General features: G+C 42.8%; 1 protein-coding gene and 1 long non-coding RNA gene across 5 annotated transcripts in view; one reads left to right on the top strand and one right to left on the bottom strand.

Annotated features, from left to right (window-relative positions):
• Positions 1 to 23,763, bottom strand: part of LOC142599232 (uncharacterized) — a 537,129-nt gene that overhangs the window by 486,639 nt on the left and 26,727 nt on the right. The gene's annotated exons all lie outside the window — the stretch shown is intronic.
• LOC142599161 (tyrosine-protein kinase Fer-like) overlaps positions 1 to 23,763 on the top strand; it is a 278,954-nt gene that overhangs the window by 194,753 nt on the left and 60,438 nt on the right. For all 4 annotated transcript variants that reach the window (XM_075738921.1, XM_075738920.1, XM_075738922.1 and 1 more), the window contains one exon: positions 8,642 to 8,765. In XM_075738921.1, the coding sequence (XP_075595036.1) occupies positions 8,642 to 8,765 (124 nt within the window). The remainder of the gene's footprint in view (positions 1 to 8,641; positions 8,766 to 23,763) is intronic.

Raw genomic sequence — 23,763 nt, forward strand, 5'->3', positions numbered from 1 at the left:
AATGCATACTTAAGCATCTGTGTATCCATTGTTATATACAAAAATGTATTTGATTTATGTGGCAAGGTTTTGGTAGCGAGAGGATGTAAGGGTACCCCTATGATGGACAGAGCCAGTTTCAACTGGCTCCAAAATGGACCTGCCACTGTCCAAAGCTGAGCCAATCAGGGATGCTGGTGGAGCTTCTGTGATAACATATTTCAGAAAGTGTAAAAATGCTGTGCAGCAGCAGTGAGAGAGAGTGAGGAAACTGTGAGAGAAACAATCCAAGGTCAGTGAAGAAGGAAGGAGAGGAAATGCTCCAGGTGCTGGACCTGAGATTTCCCCTGCAGCCCATGGAGAAAACCATGCTGAAACAGCTTGTCCCCCTGCAGCCCATGGAGTACCACATCGGCGCAGATATCCACCCTGCATCCCATGGAGGACCCCATGCTGGACCAGGTGGATATGTCCTGAAGAAAGCTGCATCCTGTGAAGAGCCCATGCTGGAGCAGGCTCCTGACAGGAGCTGCAGCCTGTGGGGGACCCATGCTGGAGCAGTCTGTTCCTGAAGGGACTGTACCCCATGAAAAGGACCCATGCTGGAACAGTTCATGAAGGACTGTAGCCCATGGGAGGGGCCCCATGCTGGAGCAGGGGAAAACTGTGAGGCAAAAGGAGCATCAGAGACAGTGTTATGACCTGACCACAACCCCCATTTCCCATCCTCCCTCAGTTGCTCAGTGGGGAAGGAGGTAGAAGAGTCAGGAGTGAAGTTGAGCCTGGGAAGAAGAGGGGATGGGGAAGTAAAGCAAAACCAAAGGAGATTTCTTCTCTATTTCCCATCAGCAGGCTATGTCCAGCCACTTCCTGGGAAGCAGAGCTTCAGTACATGTAGCAGTTGCTTCGGAATACAAACATCTTAATAACAAATACCCCCTCCCTCCTTTCTTTTAGCTTTTATTGCTGAGCATGACATCATATAGTATGGAATATCCCTTTGGTCAGTTCAGATCAGTTGTTCTAGCTATGTCCCCTCCTAAGCTCTCTTCCACCCTCAACCTACCAGCCTTTGGAGGAGGGGGATGGAGAGACAACCTTGATGCTGTGCAAGCATTTCTCAGCAATAGTCAAAACATTGGTGCATTATCAACACCGTTCTAACCACAAGTGCAAAGCACAGCGCTACATGGGCTGCCAGGAGGAAAGCCAAGTCCATCCCAGCCAGTCCCAGTACAAAAACCAGCACAGATGTTGCTAATAGATAGCAGAGAAATAAAACAAATTGTCAAAGGCAATCATGCTTTATAGCTGTATCCTTTATTTTTTTGTCTGTTAACACAACATAATAAATGTCGTGGTTTTACCCCAGCCGGCAGCTGAGCACCACGCAGCCGCTCCTTCACTCACTCCCCATCGGGATGGGGGAAAGAATTGGAAGAGTTAAAGTGAGAAAACTCATGAGTTGAGATAAAGACAGTTTAATAGGGAAAGCAAAAGCCGCGCGCACAAGCAAAGCAAAGCAAGGAATTCATTCACCACTTCCCATGGGCAGGCAGGTGTTCAGCCATCTCCAGGAAAGCAGGGCTCCGTCATGTGTAACGGTTACTTGGGAAGACAAACGCCATTGCTCCGAACGCCGCCACCCCCCCCTCTCTTCCCCCAAGCTCCTTATAAACTGAGCATGACGTCATATAGTATGGAATACCCCTTTGGTCAGTTGGGGTCACCTGTCCTGTCTGTGTCTCCTCCCAACTTCTTGTCCACCCCCAGCCATCCTGCTGGCAGGGCAGTGCAAGAAGCAGAAAAGGCCTTGGCCCCGTGTAAACACTGCTCAACAATAAGTCCATAGAACAAAAACATCTCTATATTATCAATGCTGTCTCCAGCACAAATCCAAAACATATCCCCACACTAGCTACTATGAAGAAAATCAGTCCTCTCAGCTGAAACCAGGACAATAAACTACATGCTTCCTAAAGAAAGGATCACACTGATGAAAAAAATTCAAGAAAGTTGACATAGCAATGAGTAACTGAAAATAATAAATGAGATAGCAGAGTATGTTGCAGATATATAACCAAAATGAAAAGGTTGATCAGAAATTATATATGTTAAAGAAAAAGAACCTTCATTTACTTACATTTCAGTTTCTTCTAAATTTACTGTTGGCCATGTTGAACTAACTGCATACATCCACTCAGTGTCAATCCATCACAGAATACTCCAGTAGAGAAAGACTTTGTTATATTCTTCCCTGTCCATCACCTATCAAAAAATGAAGGAAGTATCTTAATCTAGTTTGTACGTGTGTTGTAACTTCTCTTTACTTTAAGATGCGTGCATGGAAAAATACATCCTATCTCACTTCCCTTGGCTGGGTTGTTAGGTGCTTGGTCACTTCTCAGTAATGTCCTGTGGGCCTTGCAGAAATCTCTACAAGGGGAAAGGGGAGGAACATTTTTTAACCAGATTGTGGCATCTTTTTCTAGAGTTGGTTGGTATGAGGTCAATCTAGTCCTAGCTTCTCAGACAACATTTAATGAAAAAGTCCCTTAAATTGACTGAGAAAGGAGAAGGCCTGAGAAGATAGAACTTGTTATTTTAACCATGTTTTCATGATGGTACCACTGATGATGACTTGGACTTGGGAAGTTTTATCTACTGGATTGAAAACATAGGAGTAAGAGAATTGGGGTTTTTAAAGATTAAGCTACACATTATTCTTGTATCAAGTTGACAGAGACTCCAGTAAATCAATTAAAGACAATTTCTCCTGATGACTCGGAGATTATAACAAATATTTTAAACAAAGAAATATTTTATGATTGTCTAATAAAATATGCCCATTGTCAATCACAAGATAAACTTTCTTACATATTAAAACCCCCTATATCGAGCAATACATAAAACCAAACAGTACATTATAATACAGAAAAAAATCAACTGAAATATTTTTAAAAGAGCTGTGTTCTCCTGTTTTCCAGATAAGCAACTGGCACTTTTGTCTCAGTAAGGATGCATAATAATTGTTTCTTTGACTACAAAAGAGAGTGTTCTACCAACTGTTTATTTCTTGTGACACACACACCACAGATAAATATCTCAGTAGATATTAGTGGTTACCTACTAACAAGAAACCCTTGGTCAGTGTTCTAAAGATCATTCCCTCTCTTTTCTCCTTTCAGAATGAACCCTGCATCTTTTTATGGAAAAGAAGCTAGAATACCCTTCTCTCTAACCCCTCTTCACTATTATCTCTTAGTTCCAATTTTTCTCACTGATCATGAACTGTACTATGGTATTTCTGCTTTCAGTATAAGGGGATTTAATCGACTGAAACCATGAGAATCATTTAATTCTATTTTCGCTTGCTCATAATATATCATGCAATCTCTCATGCAATCAAAATCAAATTGCAAGAGATCCTCTAAACTCCCAATGTTTTTTCTTTTCCTAGGTTTAGAGAAAAGCTAATAAAAATAAAATTAAATCTTTCAGATGGAAAAACAAATCCCAAGCCATAGAATTCTTTCTTCTCCTACTTTACATTCATTTCAATTTATGTGAATTTCAGCTTGCCTTAAAAGAAGGACGTAAGGTAGAGGAAGGAACTTTGCGTGTTCATGAATTATGTGTTCTAGGGTGGAGAATTTTGAATTTAGTTGTATAATCTTGTGGAGTTACCACTTCATGCAAATACTTTCAAAAGTATATCCTATAGAACCTTCAAAGGTGCCTCCATTCTGTCAGCAAAGAAAATCTGTGCAGGCTGTCAAAATATGCAACTTAGTTAAGACTGTATAAGTTCTCTCTAGAAGGATTTGTATAATGACAGCAGATGCAAACAACTTCATAAGTTCCAACTATTGATTTAAGGTGGTAGAAGTAAGATTGCAGTTACACTTTTCATGACCTACTCCTTTTAGCTGTTGGACTGCATAATCACAAGCAGATAGCCTATTATCTCTTTCGGGTTTCTGTGAATTTAAACATTCTTATAATTAACATAGTTAAAATTATATCCCTAGAAATTATTTAAAAGAACATTCATTTTGCGAAGTCAAGCATTCAGAAATAGACAATTCAAGAATCTGACTTGTCTGTTGAGTCTGAATTTAGCTTCCTCTAGCATATATATTGTAATACAGTCTTTAATAACTGTATTTAATAACTGGATTATATGCCAAGGTTAGAGGGATGGGGTGCTAGCGAGGGCCCTCAGCCTGTTGCTCGGAGACATGCCGGATACACTGCAGCACACTTGAAGTCTAGAGGAGATGAGCCAGGGGCTCCTGAGGTAATAGGAACCAACAGGGAAACACTGGTGAAATACCTCAAAGGAATTCCAGCCACTCCAGCCAGTCAGTCAGCTTCATTGGGGGCCCAACTTAAATGCCTCTATGCAAAAGCACTTAGCATGGGGAATAAACAAGAGAAGCTGGAGATGTGCGCACGCCTGCAGGGCTATGACCTTATTGGCATCACGGAGATGTGGTGGGATGGCTCCTATGACTGGAGTGTTGGAATAGAAGGGTATAGGCTCTTTAGGAAAGACAGGCAGGGGAGACAAAGAGGGGGTGGGACTATCGATGTCAATGACCAGCTGGAATGCAGTCCTGGTTACATAGGATATGGAGAAGGCTGAGGTCCTCAGCGCCTTTTTTGCCTCAGTCTTCACTGGCAAGTGCTCGAGCCACACTGCCCAGGTCACAGAAGGCAAAGGCAGGGACTAGGAGAATGAAGAACTACCCACTGTAGGAGAAGATTGAGTTCGAGAATATCTAAGGAACCTGAAGGCGCACAAGTCCATGGGACCTGATGAGATGCATCCGCGGGTCCTGAGGGAACTGGCGGATTAAGTGGCCAGGCCACTCTCCATCATATTTGAGAAGTCCTGGCAGTCCGGTGAAGTTCCCGCCGACTGGAAGAGGGGAAACATAACCCCCATTTTTAAGAAGGGAAAAAAGGAAGACCCAGGGAACTATAGACTGGTCAGTCTCACCTCCATGCCTGGCAAGATCATGGAGCAGATTCTCAGGCACATGGAAAATAAGGAGGTGATTGGTGACAGCCAACACGGCTTCACTAAGGGCAAATCGTGCCTGACAAACTTGGTGGCCTTCTATGATGGGGTTACAGCCTTATTGGTGGATAAGGGAAGAGTGACAGACGTCATCTACCTGGCCTTGTGCAAGGCATTTGACACTGTCCTGCGTGACATCCTTGTCTCTAAATGGGAGAGACATGGATTCGATGGATGGACCACTCGGTGGATAAGGAATTGGCTGGAGGGTCGCACTCAAAAAGTTGCAGTGAACATCTTGATGTCCAAGTGGAGATCAGTGAAGAGTGGCGTTCCTCAGGGGTGGGTTCTAGGACTGGCACTGTTTAACATCTTTATCAGTGACATGGACAGTGGGATCGAGTGCACCCTCAGCAAGTTTGCCGACGACACCAAGCTGTGTGGTGCGATCAACATATTGGAGGGAAGGGATGCCATCCAGAGGGACCTGGACAGGCTGGAGAGGTGGGCCCGTGCAAACCGCATGAAGTTCAACAAGGCCAAGTGCCAGGTCCTGCACATGGGTCGGCACAATCCCAAGCACGACTATAGGCTGGGCGAGGAATGGATTGAGAGCAGCCCTGAGGAGAAGGACTTGGGGGTATTGATTGATGAGAAGCTCAACATGAGCTGGCAGTGTGCACTTGCAGCCCAGAAAGCCAACCGTGTCCTGGGCTGCCTCAAAAGAGGCGTGACCAGCAGGTCGAGGGAGGTGATCCTGCCCCTCTACTCCGCTCTGGTGAGACCCCACCTGGAGTTCTGCGTCCAGCTCTGGGTGCACCAGTACAGGAGAGACATGGAGCTGTTGGAGGGAGTCCAGAGGAGGGCCACAAAGCTGATCAGAGGGCTGGAGCACCTCTCCTATGAGGACAGGCTGAGAGAGTTGGGGTTGTTCAGCCTGGAGAAAAGAAGGCTCCGGGGAGACCTTATTGCAGCCTTCCAGTACCTGAAGGGGGCCTACAGGAAAGATGGTGAGGGACTGTTTATCAGGGAGTGTAGTGACAGGACAAGGGGTAATGGGTTTAAGCTGAAGGAGGGTCGATTTAGATTAGATGTTCGGAAGCAATTCTTCCCTGTGAGGGTGGTGAGGCACTGGAACAGGTTGCCCAGAGAGGTTGTGGAGGCCCCCTCCCTGGAAGCGTTTAAACCAGGTTGGATGGGGCTTTGGGCAACCTGGTCTAGTGGAGGGTGTCCCTGCCCGCGGCAGGGGTGTTGGAACTAGATGATCTTTGTGGTCCCTTCCAACCCAAACCGTTCCATGATTCTATGATTCTGTTTTGACACTATGCTGCAAATAGTGATTTACTGCTTTTATAGTAAAACTTGTTTTAAGAAGCATATAAAGATATCATTTAGCTCGAGTTCTGTACTGAAGGGCTTGTAGTGAAATCCTGTTAACTTAGTTTTGAAGATATTCCTGTGGATGGTTTCTTGTGAAAATAAATTGATGAAACATTGGCCACAATAGACTGTAGAAGTCAGAATTTACTAGTTTGAGTAATTTTGTTAAAGGACAGACAGTTAAGCTTTTATTTGTGTTACAGTGATAAGGATAATCAGCTTTAACCTGAAATGATATATTTTGTACAATATGTGATAGAATCACTTTTTTTATTTCATCTGTAACTAACATTGCTTTCAAATCAAGATCGAACAATGTATCTAAAAGACATTTTCATGACCTTTATTCAGTATCAAATGCCAGTAAACAGAACTACTAACAACAACATGTCCTTGGTGATTCTGTGACATTAGAATTACTAAACTATATTTGATGATAAACATAAAATATACTGTATACAACTGAGGTATACTGTGGTTTTTTTTCTCAAGAATCTGGAAATTCATGCAGTGCATGTCAAGCACTGAAGATAAATTATCAAGTCTAAATCACTTTCTGATGGTATGTTTGTATTGGGAAGTTACAGACATACTCTGCCAATTTGACACTGTAATATAAGAAAATGAGAACCTTTCCATTTTGTTCAAAAATGAGCCAGTGAAAATTAGAATCATAGAATCGTTTAGGTTGGAAAAGACCTTTAAGATCATCAAGTCCAACCATTAACCTCGCACTGCCAAGTCCATCTTCATCTGCTTGCTTAAGCATATTAGAAAGGAATTTATAAGATTATATACAATTTTTCAATTAAAAGACCTTGCAGGGTAAGGCTTGCAAGGCAGTTATTGCTCTGATGGCCTGGAACCTGTTACTGACATGGCCCTGAGGTGTCCCTGTCTCGTGGGACCAAAATTCAGACATCTTCCAGCATATGATTAATGCACTTATGTGATGTGATTTTCAATACTGAAAACTGTTTGATTCTGGTTAGTTGTTTTTTAGGATGACCTTACAGGGTTTTTTTGTAAGCTGCCTTGGTTTACTGTTTCAATACAAGCAGTGCCACAATTTGTCAACACTGGAAGAATTTCACATTCATATAGACGTATAATCATGCTTATTAAAAGATGATTCCTATGTACTGAGCAGTAAGTGCTCAGTATATAAACAATAATTTTAGTCAGCTCTGAATGGAATATTTCTTGTGTGTGGGAGGGATTGCTGAAAAATTATTTTTAACTGTCTGCTGTAAACAGAATAATTCTGTTTACATGTGGAAGAAATTACGCCTATTTCAGTGGAGTGGTCATCTTCCTTCTCTCTAGCTATATCTGCTTTTTGTCAGTTACCAGACTGGGACAATAACCTCTTAGATTGTGTCATAGAGTATCACTTGTGAGAGAGAAGTGCTGTAGTCAGTTCAGTGCAAAGTGAAAAGAAACAAAGATTGGAGCAATGGCTGGCTATAAATTAGCAAGTAATTATTATGACATGGAAAGCTATACTGTGATTTTTTGGCATTGCAGTGTTTATATAATGTCTCCCATGTTTATCTTTGTCCTAAATCACTTTTTCTGAAATTCTTTTGTAAATGCAGACTCCCTTTTGGGAATCCTTTATCCTGACACCTTCCCCTCCTCAGACAAGATGGTAGCAACTTAGTTCCTTCAAGGCAGAAGGCTCTGAAGTCCCAGTAATAATTGTTTGCCTTTAATTGCCAGCATGAAATAGGCAGTTAATATTGGCCAAGAAGTAAAATACTTTGTAACCTTTCCAAAGGCTTCAGTGTAGAGTTTGAGAAACACCACTACAAATCAAGTACTTTAATGTATCTAAACCTACAAGTAAAAACTAATTACTTTATTCACAATTTTAATAGACCCTTCCAGCAACCATTCTGTAATTAGAGAACTACGTTTATCATTAATTATCAGTTGTTTTTGTCAATACTTTTCATATAAATGTGTATTTAATGTATACCAGTGAAGATTTTTGATATAACAAAACCACAGGTTTTGCTTAACTTTTTTTCACGATTTGTACAGTTTTAACTTTTAAGCACTTAATATTTAAGGGAGCTTAGGGAAACCATATCTGGTGATAGTGCATTCCTTCCTTTTTCTTAAACTAACTTCAGACTGATGGGTTGAGGAGAATAGCTGATAGCTGCATTTTGTTCAGTCTTGTGTCCCTAATAATAGATACAATACTGACATTTCTTGTCTCATTGTCTGTCTGCCTGTCTGTTTCTCTAGGAGGAGATTTCCTGTCCTTTTTAAGAAAAAAGAAGGATGAGCTAAAAACCAAACAGTTAGTGAAATTTTCATTAGATGCTGCTTCTGGTATGGCATATCTTGAATCTAAAAACTGTATACACAGGTAAGGAAGATATTTATTTTCAGTATTGTAATTTTGATCACTTGAACCATTAGCAGGTTAAATGTATAGTAGTGTTTAATAATGGCAATGAATTTTAGTGTCAATGAATCATGGCAATCTATGCATCTTAAGTCCTCCCTGAAATTTTAAGATACTTGCATAGACGATACAGAAGTTCAGGTCTGTTTGCAGTGTGTTTCAGGGAAATCCACTGATATCTCAGATGATCAAGAGAGAGAAGCTGGAGTTGTGTATATTAAAACATTATTAATTGTCTTGACTGCTTTGTCTGCAATATAGAAGATGATCAGGCCTTATGCTTTTGGGGTACCTTATTTCCTTTTTGTTGTTTCTTCTCCAACTTGACTCTGTTCTGGAGCTGCTTAACTCAGTGTGTATCAAAGAGAATGTAAATTGTTCTTTTAAAAATATAATAATAAAAAATAACCCTGCTATTATCAATCATATAGCTAAAATATGAGACAGAAACATGATGATAATTCCCTTTCCAGAGGAAATTATAAAAGAACATTTTCATCTATAATACTGATGATTTCCAGTTTGCTTTTTCAAACATTTGTAGCTAAACTCTGGGCCACTTAACTTAGAAAATCAGCCCATTTCATACTTAGTACAGTTCTACATGCTGCCGGTCAATAAGTAGATTTATCTTCAGACACATTCTTCCAACAATAAGTTTAAAACCTATTTATAAAATATTAAAGTATTATTGTAAGTATCATTTATATGTTTTTACTAGGTTTTTTGTGTTTGACTTGATTTAAGGATACTTAAATAAAATAGTTATCTTATGCTGTTTATAAATTATTCTGAAGAACAAATTAATTGAAAAACTTCTGCCAGATCATAATATGTAAGACTGAAGTAAAAAATCCATACTTGCTATGTAAAACTGTAGAATATTCCTTATGGGAAATCCCAGAAAAATATTGTAAGTAACATGGTGAAAAATATAACTAAAGTCCCAGCATTCTGTCATGGTAGAATGCATTTTAGCCTGACTCTATTTGTTAAGAAAATAATGGCATACAAATCAAAGCAATTAATAGCATTAGTGATTTTCACTATCCTCATAAATTTTGTAGTATTTACTCATTTCTTTAACTGTTGGATCAATGTTTGATGAGAAGGGCCTGTTTAGATCTCATGTGTTCTTAGAAAATAAAATCAAGGGGAAAAAAGCATTTTGTTGTTCGTCTGCCTTAATTAGTACTGTTCTAGTTACTATAGATGAGAGTATGGCTTCAGCATACCTGTGAGAGAGACACTGACAACATTGAATAGGAACAGATATTTTTCTGCTTTTTAGAATAAACTTTAAAGACGCATTTACATTACTACTCATTACATCAAGTGTTGTCTTTGAAATAACTTTATTATATCCATGATGACTTGTAGATGAACTGTATAGTGATTGTGCTAAAACAACTTATGATAATGGTTAATATCCCTTTTTAATTGCTGTTTTCCCCTAACTTCTGTCTTCATAAGGTTTTTTGTTGTTTGGTTGGTTTTAAGGTATATTTGAAAAGATAATAATTTGTGATTCAAAGAGAGAACATTTATGTAGCAATTTCTTACTGCATGAAGGTTGCATTATGATAAGTTTAGAAAGCTGAATACAAATATGTCATGTGGGTCTAATGCCAGGAAATAGAACTATAATCTAATTTTCTGTTTTCTTAGTACCATAGACTTTGCCAGTGCACACAGCCTGGGTTACACATACTGTGGTACATATGGGAGGAAAAAGGTCTTTCCCTTCTGTTTACCTTTTAAATTTCAGAATCACAAAAATTGTTTATTATTATCACAGATTATAACAGAACTTTATCATAGGGAGCTGTCACTTTCCTTAAAGGCAGAAGCAAAATTTTTAATAAACATATCCTAAAGAAAGTTGCAGTTTCAAAACACAACCAAGTAGTCAAATAATATCTTCAGGAAAACTGCTTACTTTTATGAAACACACAGGTTAATAAATCAAAATATGCATTTCCAGTATTATTTTAACAATCTTATTTTCTGGGATCTTTAAGATTTTTCAGACTTCTATTGTTGAGCATAGTGTATGCTTATATTTATGAGCTAATTGTTCTGAATTTGATGGGAAAATATAATGAAAAAAATTGAGTGAGGATGACAAACAACCAAGTTTAGTGATTTTTTAGTAGTAACGCTACAGGCACTACATAATTATTGGGGCTTTTTTGAGTTACTAACACAGGTCAATTAGCAAATGCTCACTCTAGGAAAGTAGCTCATGAAATTTTAAAATATGTTTTACCAAAGACTAAATTGCATTTTATTAGGATTAGCATACATAAAAAATTTCTAGGTATGTTCTCTGTTTGAAATGTTGAGGAGCTTGAACATTTGCCCAGGATTTCTGGGCACCCTGGGGAATGGTTGGAGATCCTGTTGTCTAGAAACCTTGATATGTCTGCCACAGAAGCACAGAATGTTTATTACATGCTGGGTACTTTGAACCTATCGCACACTACTGGGTGCAGCACTCTGGTGTGATGCTGTAAATGTATTAAATAAGAGAGTGACAGGCTACCAGGTGATGTGGTTTAGCCCCAGCTGGCAGCTGAGCACCACGTGGCTGCTCACTCACCCCACCTGGCGGGATGGGGAGGAGAATGGGAAAGATAAAGACAAAGCCTCGTGGGTTGGGGTAAGAACAGTTTACTGGGATAGCAAAGGGAGGGGGAAACAATCAACAACAGTACTGATAACAGATAGTAACAATGGGTGATAACAGAGAACGATTTACCAATCCCACGACCGACCGGCCGGACACTCAGCCCGTCCTGGAGCCATGCCGAACCCAACCCTCCCCAACTAGCTCCCTTTTATGGTGAGCATGAAATCACATGGTATGGAATAGACCCCTGGCCAGCTTGGCTCACCTGTCCTGGCTCCTTGTGAAAATTACCTCTATCCTAGCCAGAACCAGGACATTATCCACCCCTTATTCTATACCATCTATGTCATGCCCAGATTATTCACAGATATCATTCCCTTAGTCTATGGGCCATCCCTCTAAAATGTCCCTTGAGTTCATTTAGTCCATGGCTTTGGGCTCCATCTGTCATGATAGTCTCTCAGGGCAGGAGCAATGGTGCGTGCTGCTGGATTGTTGCACGCTGCATCCAGACTTTTCACGGCTGGTGTATCTGGCATGGTCCATGCTCACAGTCTGGATGTCAAAGATGTGATTTTCAGTGAGGTTTCTGGGCACCAGTTGCTGAAGTCAGTTCTAGTTCCATCATCGTGGCACTTTGTTCAGTTTCATCAAAGTCCATCCTTCATTAGTTTTGGGTGATTCTTATGGTCATACCATTGATACAGCATATAGCTATTAACATCATACAATTTAACTTATTGGCTATTTTCACCCAAAATCAAATCCCCTTGGGGTACACACCAGACTTTCTCATCACCCACCAAGTGCACCCTGGTCTCTGAGTAAAATCAATCCCAATGATGAGCTTGTCTTTGCCTGAAGCAGGGATAACCCAAACTGTCTTCCCCAACATATTTTTCATGCGCACTGCAGGAACTTTATCCCCTTCTACAGGGTGTGGAAGTTTTGATTGGGCAGGGCCAGCTCGATTGGCAGATCCCCTCGTGTTAACTAACCAGGTGGCCTTTGCTAAATGTGTGTCCCAGTGTTTGAGGGTCCTACCACCCATTGCTCTCAGGGTAGTCTTTAGCAGTCCATTGTGTCGTTTGATTTTCCCAGAGGCTGGTGCATGGTAGGGAATGTGATACACCTACTCAATGCCATGCTCTTTGGCCCAGGTGTCTATGAGGTTGTTCCGAAAATGAGTCCCGTTGTCTGACTCAATTCTCTCTGGGTGCCATGTCACCACAGGACTTGCTTTTCAAGACCCAGGATAGTGTTCCGGGCAGTGGCATGGGGCACAGGGTATGTTTCCAGCCACCCAGTGGTTGCTTCGACCATTGTAAGTACATAGCGCTTGCCTTGGCGGGTTTGTGGGAGTGTGATGTAGTCGATTTGCCATGCTTCCCCATGTTTCTGTTTCAGCCATTGTCCTCCATACCACAGAGGCTTTACCTGCTTGGCTTGCTTGATTGCAGCGCATGTTTCACATAGATGGATGACCTGGGAGATGGCGTCCATGGTCAAGTCCCCCCCTGGATCTAGGGCCCATCTATATGTTGCATCTCTTCCTTGATAGCCTGAAGTGTCATGGGCCCAAAGAGCTATAAATAATTCGCCCTTATGCTGCCAGTCCAGATCCACCTGAGCCACTTCAATCTTGGCAGCCTGATCCACCTGCTGGTTGTTTTGATGTTCCTCAGTAGCCCGACTCTTGGGTACATGGGCATCTACATGACATACTTTTACACCCACCTTCTCTAGCCGGGCAGCAATATCTTGCCACAATGGGACAGCCCAGATGGGTTTGCCTCTGCGCTGCCAGTTGCTCCGCTTCCATTGCTGTAACCACCCCCACAGGGCATTGGCCACCATCCATGAGTCAGTACAGAGGCAGAGCATCGGCCATGTTTCTCATTCTGGAATGTCTAAAGCCAGCTGGATGGCTTTCACCTCTGCAAACTGGCTCGATTCACCTTCTCCTTCAGCAGCTTCTGCAACTCATCGTATAGGACTCCATACAGCAGCCTTCCACCTTCGATGCTTTACCACAATGCAACAGGACCCATCAGTGAAAAGGGCGTATGGCTTCTCATCTTCTGTTAGTTTATTATACGGTGGGGCCTCTTCAGCACGTGTCACCTCCTCCTCTGGTGCCATTCTGAAATTTTTGCCTTCTGGCCAGTCTGTGATCACTTCTAGAGTTGCTCAGTTAACTGGGGTTTCCTATTCGAGCCCGCTGTATGATTACTGCAACCCAATTACCCCATAAAGCATCGGTTGCATGGTGTGTAGAAGGAGCCCTCTCTTTGAACATCCAGCCCAGCACTGGCAGTCGGGGTGCCAAGAGGAGCTGTGCTTCAGTGCCAATCACTTCTGAAGCAGCTTGAACCCCTTCATATGCTGCCAATATCTCTTTTTTCAGTCGGAGTGTAGCGGGCCTCGGATCCTCTCTATCCTTGATTCCAAAACCCCAGGGGTCAGCCTCAAGTCTCCCCTGGTGCTTTCTGCCAGAGACTCCAGGTAGGGCCGTTCTCCCCGGCTGCGGTGTACAGCACATTTTTATATCTGGTCCTGCCCTGACTGGCCCAAGAGCTACTGCATGAGCTATTTCTTGTTTAATTTGTTCAAAAGCTTCTCTTTGCTCAGGGCCCCATTTGAAATCATTCTTCTTCTGGGTTACGTGGTAGAGAGGGCTTACTATCAGACTGTAATTTGGAATGTGCATTCTCCAGAAACCCACAACACCTAAGAAAGCCTGTGTCTCCTTTTTGTTGGTTGGTGGGGACATGGCTGCTATTTTGTTGATAATGTCCATGGGGATCTGAGGACGCCCATCATGCCACCTTATTCCTAAAAATTGGATCTCCTGTGCAGGCCCCTTCACCTTACTTCGTTTTATGGCAAAGCCAGCCTGCAGCAGGATTTGGATTATTTTCTTCCCTTTCTCAGAAAGAGCTTATCCTGTGTTGCCCCATACAATGATGTCATCAATGTATTGCAGGTGCTCTGGGGCTTCACCCTTCTCCAGGGCAGCCTGGATCAGTCCATGGCAAATGGTGGGGCTGTGTTTCCACCCCTGGGGCAGTCGGTTCCAGGTGTACTGGACGCCCCTCCAAGTGAAAGCAAACTGTGGCCTGCACTCTGTTGCCAAAGGGATTGAGAAAAATGCGTTAGCTATATCAATTGTGGCGTACCACTTGGCTGCCTTTGACTCCAGTTCATATTGAAGTTCCAGCATGTCTGGCACGGCAGCACTCATGGGTGTTGTGCCTTCATTCAGGCCACGATAGTCTACTGTCAGCCTCCACTCTCCATTGGACTTCTGCATTGGCCATATGGGACTGTTAAAGGGTGAGTGGGTTCTGCTGATCACTCCCTGACCCTCCAGTTGATGAATTAGCTTGTGGATGGGAACCAGGGAGTCTCTGTTGGTGCAATATTGCTGCCAGTGCATGGTTGTGGTAGCGATTGGCACCTGTTGTTCTTTAACCCTCAGCAACCCCACAACAGAAGGGTCCTCCAAGAGATCAGGCAGACTAGACAGTGGTTCAATTTCCTCTGCTTCCAAGGCAGCTATTCCAAAAGCCCATCTATACCCTTTTGGGTCTTTGAAATACCCTCTCTGGAGGTAGTCCATGCCCAGGATGCACGGAGCCTTTGGGCCAGTCACAATGGGGTGCTTTTCCCAGTCATTCCCAGTTAGACTCACTTCAGCCTCCAGCAGAGTCAACTGTTGGGATCTCCCTGTCACACCAGAAATAGAGATGGGTTCCACCCCTTCATAGCTGGATGACATTAAAGTACACTGTGCACCGGTGTCCACTAGGGCCTTGTACTCCTGTGGGTCCGATGTGCCAGGCCATCGGATCCACACAGTCCAATAAACCCTGTTGTCCCTTTCCTCCACCTGGCTGGAGGCAGAGCCCCTCTAGTCCTGCTCATCGTATTAGCTACTCACTTCTTGCAAAAATAACTTAGAGGTCCCTTCAAGAGGATCATCAGTGCGATCTGGCCTTTCACTTGGTCTGGGGCGCTGCCCGGTGGAAACTGGAGCAGCATTCTTTCTGGAAGAGTCCCTTTATACAGCTGTCTTGCCTTGTAGCTCATGTACGCGTGCCCGCAGGGTTGAGGTGGGCTTCCCATCCCATTTCCTCATGTCTTCTCCGTGGTCACGCAGGAAAAACCACAGGATACCTCGTGGTGTGTATGCTCTATATCCCCTCTCTGGAGCAGAGGAACGCTTACTCCTAACAGCTGAAATGCGGGTCTGTACAGGTGGGGAGTAAGATATATCCTCTTTGAGTTGCCGGACATCCTGAGACAGTTTCTCCACAGCCGAGACGAGGGAGGAAGAAAGGCTCTCTTCATACTGCCGGAGTCGGCCAGCCACTTCATCCATCGTGGGTGCCTCTTCACTTTTCCAGTCCGTTAGTGCCAGTGAGTTGGCGTACGATGATGGTGCACTTCGCACAAATTTTCGCCACATGGGTCGGGTACAGTGGACTTCATCGGGGTCTGTGGGTAACTGCGCATTGTCTGGGTCCTAATAAACCATCTCCCGCACAGCTAATTCCCTCAGATATTGGATACCTCTCTCCATGGTGGTCCACTTGCCTGGCCGACATACGACATCTTCACTGAAAGGATACCTTTCCCTCACACTTGACAGGAGTTGCCTCCAGAGGCTGAGGGCCTGTGCCTTCTTCCCAATTGCTTTGTCAATGCCCCCTTCCCTAGACAAGGATCCCAGCTGCTTGGCCTCCCTGCCCTCCAGTTCCAGGCTACCGGCCCCGTTATCCCAGCATCGGAGCAGCCCGGTAATAATGTGCTCCCCTGGAAGGCGGCTGAAATCTTTCTGCATATCTCGCAGCTCCCTCAGGGACAGGGATCGGGTGACCACTTCTGGTTCTGGCTCTTCTTCCTGTTCTCGTGATGGTCCTGGTTCATCATCATCCTTCACTAAGCGAACCGATTTCCTTGTGTATTTCTTTTTGTGTGTAGGGGCGACTGATACTGGTATGGGTTGATCTTTTGGCTCGGCTACAGTGCCTGTTGCGGGGGTTTGGATATCCGCAGTGCCTGTGGGTCTGTTCTCCCTCTCTCCCCCTGGATGGTGCTGTCTACTATCAAGCAGTGTTTGATAGATCATGGCCAGGGCCCAGCACAGCGCAGTAAGTTGTGTCTCCTTGGAATACCCACAGCATTTTCCTTTCAAATATTCTACCATTTTATCAGGGTCTTGCAGTTGTTCGGGAGTGAAGCTCCACAGCATTGGGGGTGAGAAGGTCTCTAGATACCTGCCCATACTCTCCCACATGCCATGCCAGCCCTGACTATTCAGCCTCGGGGAAGATCCCTGGGTGTGGTATTCTTGAAACAATATTTGCTAACCCTGAACAGGACTTGGAAAGCATGCAGGAGACCTAGCAATAGGAATATACTGGCCTGAACATTCCAAGGGTATTCAAAATTCTCAAAAATTGTTGTAACCAACCAAAAGGGAAAAGGGGAGGTGAAAGAGTGGGAGAAGGTATCCCCCCCCCATCCTCCCCATAGATTGGGTGCAATTATTAATCAATTCTGAGAGATGTTGACCGAGGTACGGGCATGACAGAAATGCTACATACAAGTACCAGCTCAGACTCATGACCATCGATGATATCTTGTCATAAGTCATTATCACACAATACAACAATATGAGAACAGGAATCCCTCTCCCAGAGGTGATAAACAGCGCCGCAGGGATTACACAGAGTAAACACGGGTTTACAAACCAGAGCCATGGGACCAAACAGAACATCATTGTGACCAGCGACTGTTTCAATAGCATTATAAATGCTTATCACAACTTCGTTTTAACACACTTGGGTCAGACTTGTTGTTATCACATCCCTTCGTGCCCCATGTTGTGCTTGAAAAAGGACTGACGTGGTTTAGCCCCAGCCGGCAGCTGAGCACCACATGGTCACTCGGTCATCCCTCACCTGGTGGGATGGGGAGGAGAATGGGAAAGACAAAGGCAAAGCCTCGAGGGTTGGGATAAGGGCAGTTTACTGGGACAGCAAGGGAGAGGGAAACAATCAACAGCAGTGCTGATAACAGAAAGCAATTTACCAATCCCACGACCGACCGGAGGCTCAGCCCATCCCAGAGCCATGCCGCACCCACTCCTCCTCTAGTAGCCCCCTTTTATGGTGAGCATGACGTCACGTGGTATGGAATAGCCCCCTGGCCAGCTTGGCTCACCTGTCCTCACTCCTTGTGAAAATTAACTCTATCCTAGCCAGAACCAGGACACCAGGGAAGAGTCAAACTCTCTAATGCTTTCTAAGAAAGCTCTTAGGTGTACAGGACTCAAGCCCATTAGAGTTTCAGCCCTTTCTTACTTGAGCACCAAAGGTGCAACTGTGTCACTGTATGGTCTGCACAACAAATATGGGAGCCCTTGGTCCCTCCTTTATGGATCAGGTAAAACAACGATGCAGTCTAGTCATGGATAAATTTAATGTTGAGACCGTGTAGATTTGAATGGAACAACTTTACAGTAGGAAGAAGATTTAGCATTATGAAAAAAAGAAAAAAACATTTTAAAAGAACAAGACACACTTATTTGTCAGAAAATTCATCAACTAAAAGTAGTTCCTTTAGAGAAAATAAAAAAGGTACAAAAATTAAAGACAAAATAGAGTAAACGGTAGAATTATTTTTTTTAAATTATAAGTGAAAAGACTTTGATTACTATTTTCGCAAGAAAAAAGTATCTTAAATAATACTTGATTAGAAATGGTTTCTATCGTGTAGGTTGCAATAAAAAATAAATTGTTTTGCTACTATGCTATGCCATGCCATATTTATTTATTGTTTTAAAGATCTGTTTGGAACCCTTGTGCAGGGGTTTTGGGGTTTTTTTTTAGTAATTTAGGTGACTTATTTATAGTAGCATGTGTATTTGATTTGCTGTTAATGTGAAACTAAAGACTGCTCAGCAGCTCATTAAAATAATTTTAATGCTGCTTTTTAGTTATAGTACACTGGCTATACTTAGTTTTTATATTTTAAAGTTATATTTAAATTTGAACTGGCTTTTTTAAATTGCCAATTCAGTCATGCTTTTGCTTATTCTTTCAGCAGTTGAGACAGTGCAACAACTAATCTGCTCTATGTTTTCTATTTTTATGTGTGCTATGGTGTTTTAGTAGGTACAGATATAAAGTTTAAATTTGTCAGGCTTAGAATACTTAATGCACATGAATGATTCTTTGATCTGCATTTTCATCTCGTCTAGATTCCAGAAATCAGTAGGTTTTTGATCTCTCTTTGTGCTGATTAAAGAGCAGAAATCAGTGGGCTTAAATAAGGAAAGCTGCATGAATAGATGTTATTAAAGGAAATAAAGAGAGTGGCTGAAGATATACAAAAGTATGCAGTTATTTCATCTCCATTTAATTAGAGTTTGACAAATTGTTTCTTGCTTTTCATTTTTAAAACATGCTATCGTTTAGATGGTTCCATTTTTTTCTCTTAATTAGAAACACAAAATTAGCATAGAGATGTGATGATAATCTCAGTTATCATTCTCAGTGATCATCTCATGGGTCAATAAAGACAGTTTAATAAGTGAAGGAAAAAAAGCAAGTGATGCAAAGGCACTCACCACCTCCCACCATCAGACCAATGCCCAGCCAGTCTCCAAGCAACAGCTACTTTAGAAAAGGTCTTCCCTTCCACCACCTCCTCTCCAGTTTTATTGCTGAGCATGACATTTTATGGTATGGAATATGTCTTTGGTCAGTTCAGGTCAGCTGTCCCGACTGTGTCCCCTCCCAGTCTCTTGCCCACCCCAGCCTACTCCCTGAGGGGGCAGAGTGAGAAAGGGAGAAGGCCTTGACACTGTGCAAGCACTGTTCAGAAACAGCTAAAACATTGGTGTATTATCAACACTGGTTTTAGCCACAAATCTAAACCACAGCAACATACAAGATGTTATGAAGAAAATTAACTCCATCCCAGCCACACTCAGTACAATCTCCACCCCTTATTCCATACCATTTGCATCATGTTCAGGTCCTACAGTATTCAATACATTCTCATCAATGCCTTTCCCTGTCCTTTGACATATGAACAGATATCATTCCCTTAGTCTATAGGGCCATTCCCATTCAAATGTTCATTCAGTTCATTTAGTCCATGACTTGGGCTCCATCTGTTGCGATGGTTATTCAAGACAGGAAAGATGGTGTGTCGTGTTGGATTGTTGGGAGCTGAAACCAGCTCACGTTGTATCAGGGCTGCACTTGCTTGGTTCCTTACGAGGTTCATCCTCCATTGGTTCGGATTGCTCCTGCTGTAGTACTTCTGACATACGACTACGGCATCATACAACTATGGTATTGTACAACTCAAATCATGGGTTATTTTCACCAATGGATTCTTTTTGTGCACTACTTTTCCTCACACTGCCTGTATAGGAGCTTCTGGGTTTGAGGTAGGTGCACCGTCTCACTTCATGTTTTCCCTGTGGTCATGCAGATAAAACCACAAGGTGGCACATGGTGTGGGCTCATGGTTCCCTTTCCCTTGATCAGGGAAAGACAGACTCCATGCAACACTTGATAGCTGAGATGCTGGCCTGTATGGGTGAGGAGGAAAACCTATTGGGACAGTCGAGAGAGCTGAGACATAGGCCCGTAGGGTTGGGGAGGATTCTCTTTGAATTGCTGGAGCTGGCAGGCCAGTTTGTCCACATTTGGTGCCTCAATCTGTCCAATCTGTTATTGCTAGGTTGCTGGCATATGACATTGGTACATTCCATACACCTTCTGCCACATGGACCACATGCACTGGACATCATCCAGATCTTTGGAGGCCATGTTGTTGTCCAGGTTGCTGTAGATCATCTCCATCACCGCTAATTCCCTCAGATACTGGACATCTTCCTCTGTGACAGAGTACTTGCCTTGGTAGTTTGTAAGATCTTCCTTGAGGGGATACCTTGCCTTCATGCTTGACAGGAGCTACCTCCAGAGGCTATGGATTGTTGCCCCTCTTCTGATTCCTTTGTCGATTCCTGAGTGCCTAGCGAGAGATCCCAGCTGCCAGGCTTCATTACTCTCTAATTCCTGACTCTTGGCCCCAATAACCCAGCATTGGAGCAACCAGGTGATAATTTTCTGGCCTGAATGATGGCTGTAATCTTTCCATATATCTCGCAGCTCACTCAGGGATAGGGACTGGGTGGTTTCTGACTCGATTATGATTTCTCTCTCTTCTCTCTCTTGTTCTTGCAGCTGTTCTACTGCAGAACAGACTGCATCTTCTGATTCTTCCTCCTGTTCCCTCTCAGGAGGAGCTTCTTCCTCCCTTACTAACCAAGTTGACTTCCATTTCCATTGTTTCTTCTTGAATATAGGAGCAACTGTTATAGTTGATGGTGTCACTGAAACCCAGGAATAAACCTCGTAACACCAATGTAGTGGTAAAAGGCAGGCATTCTTTATTGCAGCGCTGGATGCACGGGGGATAGCTCCACGCAACGTGCATGCCAGGTGATCACCAACACACAGGTTATGTAGGATCAAAATATACATATACATCATTTTCCTCAGAAAAGGCAGTCCTATGATAATCATTTCTTAGAATTTATTTCCATATTCTCCTCCCTGTCACGCATGCTCAGTGATTTGAGTCGGTGGTCCTCAAGGGGTCTCTGGTAGTCGTCGGTGGTTGCGCACCCGTGTCCGCTGGATAACCCTCTTCTTTGCAGGCATGCGCAGTATCATCGTTGTGGATGCACCTGTCCATAACAACTTACTTCATAAGATTAATATCTCCGGACCTATTGTCCGGTTGGGTAGGGACTGTACATGGAACATAGCAGCATTGTACCTTGCCATGGTCAGTTAGCTTCATTACCTATTATTACCTTGGTTACAAGCTAATTATTCCAAACTAGTCATTCTATAGTTTCTGTCTCACAGCCCCTATCCCACAGTTACAATGGTTGGGTCTCTGGCTTAGCCACAGATTCTGTTTGTAAGGCCTCAGATCCAGAGACCCTCTCGCCCACACAGATACAGGCTCAGTAGGCGTATGCCTGGCCCCAGGAGAGTGCAAGAAGTTGTATCGCTTTGGTATAGGCAAGACATCCTTTCTTCGAGTGTTCTGCCACTTCAGCAGGATTCCACACCTGTTGGGGAGTGAAGTCCCATACCATTGGAGGTGAGAACTGGTTTAGGCACCTGCTCAAAATTTTCCCACGCACCTTGCCACCCATGATCAGACTACCTCAGGGCACATCCCTGTGTGGCATTTCCAACTAGTTGGTTAACCTTAGGAAAAGCCGAAATCAGATTCCCAATACACACCAATACAAGCATTCTGGGATGTTCAAGAAATTGAAGACCATTGTAACAAAGCAAGAAACATCTACCCTGGAGAAGAAGAGGGAGGTGCTTTTTTCATAGCTCTCCCAGGTAAAGCAAAACAAAGTGATAAACAGCATAGCAAACAGCAAAAGATGAAAGCAGCCATTAACAAGCCCTGGAGTTTGATGCACAGCAAGAGCGGGAGTGTGGTGTATGACAGGCACGGACTCCGTAGGGTGCAAGTACAGAATCAACTTTATTACAGAATTTTCTGATTATATAGTATTTCTTGTTAAAAGGGGAGGCTCTTTTATTCCCCAATCATCACCCGATTCGTGTTCGCCGCAAGATCTGCTATTCTGTTTTTCTCTTGCACCTGGCAGGCGCCTGGCTGTCTGTTCTCAGCTCCTTATCTCCTGGATTCGGCCAGTCACATGTTATTTACGAGCAAGGCCTGTTTTGTGCATATCTTTTCTTTGAACCGCTGTTTTTTGCTGCTTTAGCGCACAGGTCGAAATCGCATGTTTCCCACGCCGTCTTTATTCGTTAAAGCGTTGTTCTCCACACGGGAGCACACCACAGAGCAGGTGAGGGAACAAATAAAACAGTGTCATGAAAAAACAAGTCAGCATTGCAAAAAGCAACAGCAAGTAACAGATAAACAGGTCTGACAACTATAAATTCAGTCCAGTGCACTCTAATCTAATTTGTCTTTAACCTCTCAAGCCCCGTCAGGAGCTAAGCCCCCACTCAGTCACTCAGTCACTCCCTCGTAGCAGGATGGGGGAGAGAATAAGGGTAAAAGCAAGAAAAACTCATGGGTTGAGATAAAGACGGTTTAATAAGTGAAGGAAAAAAAGAGAAAAAAGCAAGTGATGCAAAGGCAGTCTTTCACCACCTTCCACCAGCAGACCGATGCCCATCCAATCTCCAAGCAACAGCTACCTTTGAAAAACTCCCCCCTACACAGCTTTTATTTCTGAACATGACATTATATAGTATGGAATATCTCTTTGGTCAGTTTGGGTCAACTGTCCCAGTTGTGTCCCCTCCCAATCTCTTGCTCACCCCAGCCTACTCCCTGAGGGAGCAGAGTGAGAAATAGAGAAGGCCTTGACACTGTGCAAGCACTGTTCAACAATAGCAAAACTCTGGTGTGTTATCAACATCGGTTTAATCATGAATCTAAACCACAGCATCATATAGGCTACTATGAAGACAGTTAGCTACATCCCAATCAGACCCAGTGCAACAAGATTAGCATAGACATGTGATAATCTCAGTTCAATAAGTGTTTATGACTGATCTTCTTTTCCAGTATTTGATTGCATATGTTGAATGCATTTGTCCATAATTTATTTTTAGTTTCCAAATCAACCCTGTGGCAGAACAGGAGAAAAGATGCAGGTATGTGTTTCAGAGAATTTGAATATATTTGTTGTTCGTTTTATTTTCCCCTCTCCTTACCCACCATCTTCTCTTAATGAAAATATTTCAAATTATTATTGGAAAAAGTATTTTAATATTGACAGAAGCAGTTATCTTTTGTTTTTTCTCTGTTTCTATCATTTGGTACTCAGTAAAACCTCTTAAAATCAAAGGGAGGGTTAGGTTTTGAAAATATTATTTCTGTATGAAAATTTTGTTCCAGCTATACCTACAAGTAAAACATATGATTCTAATTGAAACTAGCAGAAATATTTTTCTTTTTTCTGTTAATTACTTTGTGGACTGATAGTGTTTTGCACACAGTTTCACTGTTTTACTTGAGAAGTAAATTGATTTTTCCCTTGTTGAAGGGGTTTACAAACAAATTAAGAACGAGCTTGTTTTTTAAAATAATGTAAACAAAAATCAAGATGAATTATTAGGCGTATGCTATAATAAAAGTTTGAATCTTAAAAGTAATCAATGAATAAACATTCCCAGTGCCAGTTTTTCACTGAAGTAATCCGCAAGAGCCTTCAACTATGCATCT

This window comes from Balearica regulorum, chromosome W (genome assembly GCF_011004875.1).
Source record: "Balearica regulorum gibbericeps isolate bBalReg1 chromosome W, bBalReg1.pri, whole genome shotgun sequence".
NCBI classification, from domain to species: domain Eukaryota; kingdom Metazoa; phylum Chordata; class Aves; order Gruiformes; family Gruidae; genus Balearica; species Balearica regulorum.